At 42.2% G+C, this 12,210-nt stretch overlaps 1 protein-coding gene across 3 annotated transcripts in view; it reads right to left on the reverse strand.

Annotated features, from left to right (window-relative positions):
* Window positions 1-12,210, reverse strand: part of LOC136586879 (solute carrier family 12 member 7-like) — a 203,860-nt gene that overhangs the window by 10,540 nt on the left and 181,110 nt on the right. For 2 of the 3 annotated variants that reach the window (XM_066585148.1, XM_066585149.1), the window contains exon 22: window positions 1,215-1,390. In XM_066585148.1, the coding sequence (XP_066441245.1) occupies window positions 1,215-1,390 (176 nt within the window). Of the gene's footprint in view, window positions 1-1,214; window positions 1,391-9,994; window positions 10,112-12,210 lie in introns of all 3 variants that reach the window. The other variant, XM_066585150.1, reaches the window with a different exon arrangement.

The following is a 12,210-nucleotide window of genomic DNA, read 5'->3' on the forward strand; positions in this document are numbered from 1 at the left end:
GCAGTCTGCAAACCCTGTCCTATAAAGAACGCTTAAAGGATCTGGGAATGTTAAGCTTGTAAAAAAGGAGGAGAGAAGACTTAATAGCTGTCTACAAATATCTTAAGGGCTGTCAGTGCAGAGGGATCAGCCCTATTCTCATCAGCACAAGGAAAGACCAGAAGCAATGGGATGAAACTGATGGAGAGGAGATACAGATTGGATATTAGAAAAGACTTCCTGACAGTGAGGGTGATCAATGATTTGAACAGGTTGCCACGGGAGTTAATCCAATTCAGAAAGACCGCTGCACATTCTGGCTGGGGGCGGCGGCAGCACGGCACCATCACCAGGTTGGCGTGGCAGCATCACCCAGTGATGTTGGCGCGTCCCAATTCATATCACATAGTATTCGAAAGGACACTCCCTTTGTGTCTTGTTACAACAGGTATGACTTTCGAATATAAATACATATGTTATTGTGCATGTGTCTATGGCTTGATGAAGGTGCCTATGAGCACGGAAATGCGTTGCCGATATTTGTTATTTTGTTAACTTTTAGCTAATTATTTAATTATCATCCACCTGGAGCTTCTCGTCTCTCCATCTGACAACTCTGATCAGCATCATTAGGAGAAGGCTTCTGTGTCTATCATACCCCCCTCCTCCGAAGTAAGTCTTCGTTTTGCGACTATCATATTGGATTCACTTTTTGTCCTGCACTCTTCCTAGGAGCGCACAATGTCTTAACTTTGGAATTATCGTTTCTGTTTACAAGACTGGGAGAACCTTCTAGTCAAAGCAAGAATGGGAAATTACTTTGGGCTTGACTAGCCTCTCACCTATGAGAAGACTCCTTCATAGAATCAGAGCTGTGGAGGGGCTCAATGCAGAGAGATCTTCACGGATTATATATTCCATGCTCCAAATAAAAAGGAGACAAACAAACCTTGTAAAACAGACATCAAAGTGGTGTCCAATTCACATTATAAGTGAACTGTTTTGTTCCTTTGTATTGGGGGTTCCGTTACAGCACTGTTCTCAAAGTCACGCAGTGCATTAAAAAATGCTCCGTGAACACTCCTTAATCGTGTACCGCAAATACAGCGTGGATGAGCCTTACTTTGGTCTGTTTAACCACTTGATTACTTAAAGCAATACCATCACATTAATTACCATTATTTACTGGCAGCATACAGTGGCTGGCGGCTTTTTTCAACGTTACTATTACTTACGGTTTCATATTAAATATATCCCTGTATCCTGTCACATTCAAATCTTTAACTTTGTGCTTCTCAGCAATAAGCTTTTCTTTAGTCCATGTCATTTGAACTCTCTCTGGTGCTGCATTACTTGATTTGGCAATCACCGCAGAATGTGATGCAGTATTCCTGTCATGGATGATCTGTGCCTGAACGAAAAACAAGGAAGCAGACGCACGAGTCAAGTAATGAACTGTCAAAATTCTGGTACAACCCCTTCAACCAGTAAATTTAAGTTATCCCTATCCACGGGATAGGGAATAACTTGCTGATCTGTAGGGGTCTCACTGCTGAGACCCCTGACAATCTCAAGAATGGAACTCCCATGTCCCGCTCTCCTGCCACTGCAGCGGGTCACATCTCAATGGGGCTGACAGAAACACCTGAGCGGGTGTTGCTCGGGTATCTCGGTGATCCTATTGAAAGTGAATGGCGCACTGCTTGGATGAACAGTACTTCATTCGCTCTCCCCCTCACTGTGGGGGTGCTGTAACCTTGCAGTATGCAGTATTAGAATCCCAGCCTCTCCCTGCCCAGATCACCTAGATTGACAAGTCCCTCCCTATTTAAAAACAGGAAGCGACCCGTGAGTCCACGTAACGCAGGTGAGCGAAGCTCAATCCCAGTGACACCAAGCCCCTTTCAGAGTTTAAAGTAGGTTTTTACTGAAACACTGCAGCATTTCAGAATAGAATCAACATGCCTGCAATGTCGGTGCCCATTCAGAATTTATGCTGCCGGTTTTTGAATAGCGTGAACCTGACTGGTGCCCTTTAAAGGGGTAATCTGATGAAAACGAATTGAATTGTATGTTTTTACACAGTACTAGTCCTACTCCTACAAGTCCTACTCACTCCCCCCCTGCAGCTGCCATTCCGACAGCGCCCTGCTGCACTCTTCTTCCGGCCCTGTCAGCAATCATCAACTGATCTGAGTTACAGGGAGCAGATAACTGGCTGCAGAGCTCACATCACCCTATGACAGGATATCATCGCTGGAGCTGGAAGAAGAGTGCAGAGTGGCACCCGACCCTTTGGAATGGCAGCTGGCAGGGATTTTTAATTTTTTTTTTAAACTGACTACTCCAATACATTAATTTTTTCTCAAACACAGTACAAATAACAGAAAAAACATCTCTTCTGATGAGTAACATGAAGGCACGCCCTTTCAGAAGTGTCATGGGTTCAGATTTTTTGTGCATTATAAATAAGATGGAAAGAGTATTTTTATTTTTTTTTACTATTTCATGAGTGGTTGAAGTTACTCGTCAGCAGCTCCTCTTCTCCGATGTCTCCAAAATGCTTCCTACTGTATGGAGACATCGGATGGATCTCTGTTACCAATTATGTCCTTCTACATCCTTACTGGCTTGAATTACAAATCCATTTCTTACACTAAAAGGCTTTTTATGTAACACTTGTAGTTTTTCTTTAAGGCAGATTTCTTACAGCACCTTAGAAACAAAATGTAGCAGCAGATTTTGATCGTTTTCAATCGTAACATGCAGCGTTATTCCCATTTCTGATAAAAAGCAAATAGTTCTATTATCACAATACAAAAAACACATTAAACAGCACAAAGGGAATGTGGCATCAGAGTGCTAAGAAGGTGGAAACACATTTACTGAAGTTTAAAGGGCCAGAGTTCCAGATCTGTATAGACATATGCAAAATAGGTGATGTGTAGTTGTTAAAATCCTCAAAATATAAATTGGGTAATAGGTACGCCGACCCGCTGCTCTCATTAGCTGGTCACGGCATCCAGGCTCTGAGAGGTGGGGTGGGGGGGTGGGGGTTATGGAAACAGATAAGCATCCTGCACTACATTGTTTCTGCAAGTTCCATGGAAGTGAAAGGGCGTTCTGTAAACAGGGTGACACGGTGAGATCGGCACAGCCTGGGGTGCTGGGCTAGTTACATACTCCCCCGTCGATATACCAGAAATGGCTCTTTAGCTTGATTACACAGGTTCAGAGAAAAATATTGCACAAACACTCCTCTCCACAACGTAAGACATAACGTCCACTGACACACGACTGGCCATTGGTCAACAAATCAGACACAGTAAATTTTGATTATTAATATTCTAAAAGATCAGATTGACCAGTTTTAAAATTATACATTAATGAATTTCTACAATGGCGGATGACATAGTGATGAGTGGTTTGTGATGTTGGATGTTTATTGGCTCAATAGAAATGACTTGCAAGAAGATTAGAACAGGTAATTCAAAAATCCAAATCAAGACAAAGACCACAATAACTCAAAACAATATGGTCCAATATGTGTAACACTATAATGTACACGTGTCCGGACTTGAAAAAAATTAATAATAAAGGCAGCGAATGAACAACTTCTCATTGTAATTAGAACAAAAAAAAAAACTGCATTAAAACTGCTGGATTGTTGGATTTTTTTTAACCACAGTTGGCTTAAACTAGACATTTTTAGGATGAGTTCGGCTGTGCTCTTTTCCACAAACCGGTTCGGTTTTTTCACCCTTTTTTTCTTTCTTTTTTTAAATCTATGTCCATGATCTGTATAGTTTGGCAAGAGGACCGCTAGATCGTTCACATTAGTGATCTAGATCAGATGTCGTGGTGCATAGACCACCCAGACCATAGAATTTAACTCTTTCAAGATAGGAGATTTGCAAGAGACATGTTTCTGCTTTTCCATTGATATAGCTGTATAACGGCTAGAAATTTCTAAGCAAGGTGAAAGGTAAAAAAAAAAAAAAGCACCACTTTTTTGGGGGGTGGAAGGGGTGGTGCTGGTTCATTTTTATAGTGTTCACAGCACACTGAGAAAGAAACAATTTATTCTGAGGGTGTTGCATCCGCACTAAGGCACCACGCCTCAGCACAATCGCAACATGGCATCCTAGTAAAGCCGCAAACACATTCACATAGTATTTTCAAGGACAAATTACAACATTCCGGGCAAAGTCAGAAGGAAACCTGTCCCTTACCAATCGGGGGAAGTGGGGGGCATCCTAAAAGCGGGATAAGCGCCCTAATAAGGACAGCCCCACTGTCTTGATCTTGGACCTGGTTATCCCCGATTAGGAACCCGGAGAGATGCACCAAACACAGGACCCATAACTGTTCACACCGATACACAGAACAAGACTGTTCATACATCCCATGCCTGGCCACCTGCACAGACCCAACCGAACATGTCGCTGTTCACACCAACACACCAGGTAATACATACCACACAGAACAGGACTGTTTATACACCACATGTCTGGCCACCTGCACAGTCCCAACAGAATAAGTCGCTGTTCACACCAACATGTCAGGTAATGCAAACCACACAGAACAGTAACCCCACTCAGAACTCACATGCGTACAGCTGGTAAACAATTGCTAGTCCAAGTGTCCTCACACCAAGGGGAAAGAGAGTCAGCAACCGTACTGACATAAAGGGAACTGTGTCAGGAATCACCCATCTGGCCATAAGTGACATATGATGTCTGGAGGCTGCACCCCTAAAAGGAGAAGGAAGCAGGGCTCTGTTTACTGTTATGCTCATCCCCCTCGCTGGTATTTATCTATGTGCTATGCCCTTTTATCCTGTCTCTGGTGTTTATCTAAGAGCAAATTAAGCACATCATGCTTGTGCCCTCCGATGTGATCATGTGTGTATGTCTCTATACAAATGCATCTTTAGATCTGTTCCATCATGCCTGAGAGGTTTGAAAGCTCGCTATAACATCATGTATTTTTGTTAGACATTAAAAGTAGAGATGAGCGAGCATACTCGCTAAGGCAAACTACTCAAGCGAGTAGTGCCTTATGTGAGTAACTGCCCGCTCGCCTCAAAAGATTCGGGTGCCGGTGGGGGGAGAGTGGTGAGTTGCGGGATTGAGCAGGGGGGAGCGGGGGGGGGAAGAGTGAGAGAGATTTCCCCCCCCCCTGTTTCTCCCCGCCGGCACCCAAATCTTTTCAAACGAGCGGGCAAGTACTCACATAAGGCACTACTCGCTCGAGTAGTTTGCCTTAGCGAGTACGCTCGCTCATCTCTAATTAAAAGGTATCATATGTACCAGATTATTTGGTTTCTCTTTCCGAGAACAATCACACTGGCTAAAACAGTACAAAACTATATACATACGCACACTATTATAAAATATATATATAAACGCACGCACGCGCACACACACACGTTAAATCCTGGTCTCCGGAGTTTTTGTAAGAGTGCTGGCAACAATCTTGGATGGAGAAGATGGTGATCACGGTGAGCAAGTAATACCCAGGTTACCACGATATTTTATTTATTATATATATATATATATATATATATATATATATATATATATATATATATATATATATATATATATATATACATATATATATATATATATTTGCATAAAATTCATTATAATGTGTGATCGTTTAGGATCGAACAGAGCTCACAAATGACAGCCAATCAAACTGTATAGCCAGCAGTGTCAGAGGCATGACTTGAATCTTCTGGGCCCTAATGCACAATCTGTGAGAGGCTCTCTAACTATAAGGCTTCATTCATAGTACTGGTCTCCTATGGGAAAAAGAGACCTTATGGGTGCCCTCACAACATCATGTAACTTATATTTGGCATGGAATGGTTTCATTTCTCCTTCTGGGGAGCACCTAGAAGGTGTGAGGAGCAGGCCATCCATGCTCCTCTGGAAAATATGCAAATGAGAAGATGGAACAATACCTCTACAGCGCCAGCTATTGGAAAGCAACAATGGGTGGCGCTGTAGAAGTATTTGTCTATTTTCCCATTTAAGCCCTATTTTGACGGGCCGAATGTCGGGCAAACGATGCCTAACAGTGCGTCTCAGTGGAGCTCACTTATATACTGTTACACAAGAGTGAGTATCGCTCAGAGCATGGCCAGCATGGAGGCGGCGCGGCTGGAGAGTGCTTCCACCCCCTTTCACCCCCGCCTCCATTTACAATAGGCAGGCAGTCGTTAAAAACTGAACGCCTGCTGTTTATACGGAACGGCTAGTCATTCAGTTTTCTGTATGCAGAAACTGAACGAATAAAAAACTATTGCTCAGTCTACATGCATTTACACGGGCCGACTATCATTCAAGTTCCCGCAGGAGCATGGGAATTTGAACAATTCTGAACGATTGTCGTTGTATGTAAATGGGCCATTACTTTTTTTTGTATTTGGCATTTGACAAGTAAAGCAAAATATCCGCTATTAAACATTTTATGAAGTTTTAAATACAAAGAAAAAAAGCATTCGTAATAGGCTTATTATAGGGATCCTTTTCTGATCCAATAGAAAGCATTCAGTCTTATCTGCTGCATTACCTTAAGCAGCCTGCAGAGGTCACCACAGCAGTTGCATTTCAAAAACTGCACCATTTCAAAGCCTAAAAAAAGACTACAAAAATGAATATATGTCTACCTATCTACTAGTCGATATACCCGGCTTTGCCCGAGTTAATTTGGTACAGGTGTTTAGCTGTTGTTCACATGCAAAATTTTATAATGTCGTGGTTACTTCAGAGAAACTGAGGTATAAAATATGTATACACACAGAGGAGTGTAAGATTCTCCTCAGATTGCATGTGCCGATGTTCCTCTGCAGTATATGCAGTCCCCCCTCCTTACCTTTAAAGGAGATGTCCCGAGGCAGCAAGTGGGGTTATACACTTCTGTATGGCCATAATAATGCACTTTGTAATATACATTGTGCATTAAATATGAGCCATACAGAAGTTATAAAAAGTTTTTTACTTACCTGCTCCGTTGCTAGCGTCCTGGTCTCCATGGTGCCGACTAATTTTTGGCCTCCGATGGCCAAATTAGCCGCGCTTGCGCAGTCCGGGTCTTCTGCTGTTCTCTATGGGGCTCCGTGTAGCTCCGCCCCGTCACGTGCCGATTCCAGCCAATCAGGAGGCTGGAATCGGCAGTGGACCGCACAGAAGAGCTGCGGTCCACGGAGGAAGAGGCCATCTTCAGCGGTGAGTAGAGAAGTCACCGGAGCGCCGGGATTCAGGTAAGCGCTGTGCGGGTGGTTTTTTTAACCCCTGCATCGGGGTTGTCTCGCGCCGAACGGGGGGGGGGGTTTAAAAAAAAAAAAACCCGTTTCGGCGCGGGACATCTCCTTTAAGGATAAAAAGTGAGGAAACACCCCCCTTTTATTCAAATCCATGCCTCCAGACTGGAGGTTTCAGCCCCTTCTTAGCCTTGAAAACATGCTCCATCCCTGCAGTCCATGGCCGCTTCCTTATGTACTTCACAGCCTTTCAGTATATGCACATAGGTCAGTTAGATTCTCCTCAGTATAGAGGGAAGGTAGATTCTCCTCAGTATATACACCGAGAGGTGAGGTAGATTCTCCTCAGTATATACACATAGAGGGGAGGTAGATTATCTTCAGTATATACACATAGAGATGAGGTAGATTCTCCTCAGTATATACACATAGAGGTGAGGTAGATTCTCCTCAGTATATACACATAGAGGTGAGGTAGATTCTCCTCAGTATATACACATAGAGGTGAGGTAGATTCTCCTCAGTATATACACATAGAGGTGAGGTAGATTCTCCTCAGTATATACACATAGAGGGGAGGTAGATTATCTTCAGTATATACACATAGAGATGAGGTAGATTCTCCTCAGTATATACACATAGAGGTGAGGTAGATTATCTTCAATATATACACATAGAGGTGAGGTAGATTCTCCTCAGTATATACACATAGAGGGGAGGTAGATTCTCCTCAGTATATACACATAGAGGGGAGGTAGATTCTCCTCAGTATATACACATAGAGATGAGGTAGATTCTCCTCAGTATATACACATAGGGGCGAGGTAGATTCTCCTCAGTATATGCACATAGAGGGAATGCAGATTCTCTTCAGTATATACACACAAAAGTGAGGTAGATTCTCCTCAGTATATACACAGAGGGAAGGTAGATTCTCCTCAGTATATACACCGAGAGGTGAGGTAGATTCTCCTCAGTATATACACATGGAGGTGAGGTAGATTCTCCTCAGTATATACACATGGAGGTGAGGTAGATTCTCCTCAGTATATACACATGGAGGTGAGGTAGATTCTCCTCAGTATATACACATGGAGGTGAGGTAGATTCTCCTCAGTATATACACATGGAGGTGAGGTAGATTCTCCTCAGTATATACACATAGAGGTGAGGTAGATTCTTCTCAGTATATACACATAGAGGTGAGGTAGATTCTCCTCAGTATATACACATAGAGGTGAGGTAGATTATCTTCAGTATACACACATAGAGGTGAGTTAGATTCTCCTCAGTATATACATATAGAGGGAAGGTAGATTCTCCTCAGTATATACACATAGAGTTGAGGTACATTATCCTCAGTATATACACAGAGAGGTGAGGTAGATTATCCTCAATATATACACACAGAGGTGAGGTAGATTATCTTCAGTATATACACAGAGGTGAGGTAGATTCTCCTCAGTATATACACAGAGGGGAGGTAGATTCTCCTCAGAATATACACAAAGAGGTGAGGTAGATTCTCCTCAGTATATATAGTATATACACATCCCTGCTTTAGGTAGTTTCTCCTCAGTATATACAGAGATCAGTAATACTCTCCTCAGTATGTACACATAGAGGCGAGGTAGATTATTTCAGTACACAAATAATTTCCCTAGGCTTTATGGTTTCTGCAAAAATAACTATCTCATGTATTGTGGATTTTCACGCTTCGAATTGAATATACAAGTTGTGACTCCTTTACTTTTCCTATTTACGACCTAAACAAAGGTTGTGCAAAATTTGAAGCATGTACGACACCGGGAGGTTAGAGAATTAGATTAGGTACATTAAATAGGGAGTCACTTACTTTAAGGTTTAGAATTAAATATTGAAGTTGCAACCCCTTTACTTTTCCTATTTAGGACCAAAAGAAAAAAAAAATGGTTGTGCCAAATTTCACGTTTGTGCAGTACAGGTGTGAGTTATTAGTTACATTACATAAGGGGTCACTTACTTTTGCACTTTGACCAAGTTGCAACCCTTTTACTTTTCCTATTTAGGACCCAAAGAATGGCTAAATTTGAAGTTTGTACAACAGCGGGAAGTAAGAGAGTTAGTGGTGAGTCAGTCAGTGAGGGCTTTTGCCTTTATATCTATAGATATATACAGACAGACACATGGGAAAAAATCCTGACAACTAATGAAGTTTTAAGTGGTGCAGCGAACTGAGGATATTTCAAATGTCCGTTAGTCAATACTGATGAACTTAAATGTAAAATGATCAATAATCAGAAAAGAATGGTTTGTTTCTAGAGATGAGCGAGCATACTCGTTAAGGCAATTTACTCGAGAGAGCATCGCCTTTTTCGAGTACCTACTGGCTCGTCCCTGAAGATTCGGGGTGGCTGCGGAGGGCGGCAGAGGGGAGCGGTGTGGAGAGTGAGAGAGATTTCTCTCTCTCCCGATCCCCTCCGCAATCCCCCGCTCACCCCCGCGGCCCCCCGAATCTTCAGAGACAAGCCAGCAGGTACACGAAAAAGGTGATGCTCTCTCTCTCTCGTAAATCGCCTTAACGAGTATGCTCGCTCATCTCTATTTGTTTCACTCTCAATCCCTGTTGTATCCGTTTTCCTGATAAACCACGTACTGGCAAAAAATAAAAGGACATATATTTTTTTAATAAGGGAAAACTCTGGCACTTTAATTCTTTCACCAAGGATAAACTACACAATGGGATGACAATGTCCGTACTACCTCCGTTAGTGGTTTGTCATTAGATAGCAGAGGATAAGAGTCCTGTGCCACTGGCCGTGGAATAGAGTAGATTTTTCTTCTAATTGAACCGCGTGACTCATCTGTAATGCTCTGTATCTGGGGCATAGAGATCGCCCAGTGAAAAATTTCAAAAAGACAATTAGAATAAAGGTTTCCAAAAAGACAAATTAATTACAAAAAGAAAACGATGCTAAGCACAGCAGACTTAGAACAATTGTAACCAACAACACATGGCAACATATGCAACAGAGTATGAGGAAATCAGAGAACAGTAAGAAAAACCCACATTTTTTTGCTTTACTTCTATAGACATTAGCATGTTGTCAGACCTGCAGACAAGTACTAACCCATGGGCTGAAAACGCAAACAACTATTGTACAGAATAACTTACAGAAAAGTTTAATTTTGGTTGAAGATCTGCAGCAAGTGGGAGATTAATATTAAATTGCTCACAACACTCAGAATGTATTCTGTGAAAAACACTGTACTTGTGGAAAAACTGCATGCTACAAACAGCACTGCAGAAAGCGAAGAAGTACGCCATCGATCGTATAGGTGTCAGAGCTCCTTTACGGAGCGAGAAGCCGGAGTAATTGTCATAGACTGCGGACGGTTTACCGGACGTTCTGACTACATTGGTAGTACAAGGCAAAGGAAGGCTTGTTGAATATCCTAGCACACAGCTAACAGGTTTGACTGGTAGATCTAAAGTTACTGTATGATGTGGTTATGTGACGTGTCCCCTAGATACAACACAGGGAAGGGGCGATAACCAGACGTTTGGGGTACAGGGCTTTGTGCAAGCAAGAAATAACCGCCAGGAGCATTATCATGTAACTGCATGTGAAACTGTCTTACGCTGTTTTCACATCTGCGTTAGGACTCAGTTCAAAGTCTCCGTCTCTCTGCTCCATTTTTGGAGGGTAGAAACTGGGGGGGGATTTTAATGGCGTTTTTAAAAAATGAAAAGGCTTCAGTTTGCTTTCATTCCATTAGATGGACAAAAACATAAATAGTGTTGATCCAGAGGAAGGTAAACATGAGGTATAATTCCTGGGAATAATTCCCGGATCATGGACACTTCTGAAGTAATCAGTAATATGACATGGAATATTGTATCGCTCAAGAAAGGCGTCCAGACCCCTCTTATACCACTTTCTCAGACAGACCGTTCCATAGTCTTACTGCTCTTACAGTAAAGAACCCTCTATGTTGTGTAGAAACCTTCTATCCTTGAAATGTAGAGGGCGCCCTCTTGTTATAGTCACAGTCCTGGGAATAATGGATGAGGGGAGAGATCTCTGTACTGGCCCCTGATATATCTATACATAGTTATTAGAGCCCCCACTTGTTACAGTCCTGGGTATAATAGATGATTGGAGAGATCTCTGCACTGACCCCTGATATATCTATACATAGGTTATTAGAGCGCCCCCTTGTTACAGTCCTGGGTATAAATAGATGATGGGAGAGATCCCTGTACTGACCCTGATATATTATACATATTTATTAGAGCGCCTCCTTGTTACAGTCCTGGGTATAATAGATGATGGGAGAGATCTCTGTACTGGCCCCTGATATATCTATACATAGTTATTAGAGACCCCTCTTGTTAGTCCTGGGTATAATAGATGATGGGAGAGATCTCTGCACTGACCCCTGATATATGTATACATAGTTATTAGAGCGCTCCCTTGTTACAGTCCTGGGTATAATAGATGATAGGAGAGATCTCTGTACTGACCCCTGATATATCTATACATAGTTATTAGAATGCCCCCTTGTTACAGTCCTGGGTATAATAGATGATGGGAGAGATCTCTGTACTGACCCCTGATATATCTATACATAGTTATTAGAGCGCCCCCTTGTTACAGTCCTGGGTATAAATAGATAATCAGAGAGATCTCTGTACTGACCCCTGATATATCTATACATAGTTATTAGAGCGCCCCCTTGTTACAGTCCTGGGTATAAATAGATAATCAGAGAGATCTCTGTACTGACCCCTGATATATCTATGCATAGTTATTAGAGCGCCCCCTTGTTACAGTCCTGGGTATAATAGATGATGGGAGAGAGCTCTGTACTGACCCCTGACATATCTATACATAGTTATTAGAGCGCCCCCTTGTTACATTCCTAAAATTCATCCATATTTTATTACAACTCGTTAGAACTGTTTTGTCCAACTA

This window comes from Eleutherodactylus coqui, chromosome 12 (genome assembly GCF_035609145.1).
Source record: "Eleutherodactylus coqui strain aEleCoq1 chromosome 12, aEleCoq1.hap1, whole genome shotgun sequence".
NCBI classification, from domain to species: Eukaryota; Metazoa; Chordata; class Amphibia; order Anura; family Eleutherodactylidae; genus Eleutherodactylus; species Eleutherodactylus coqui.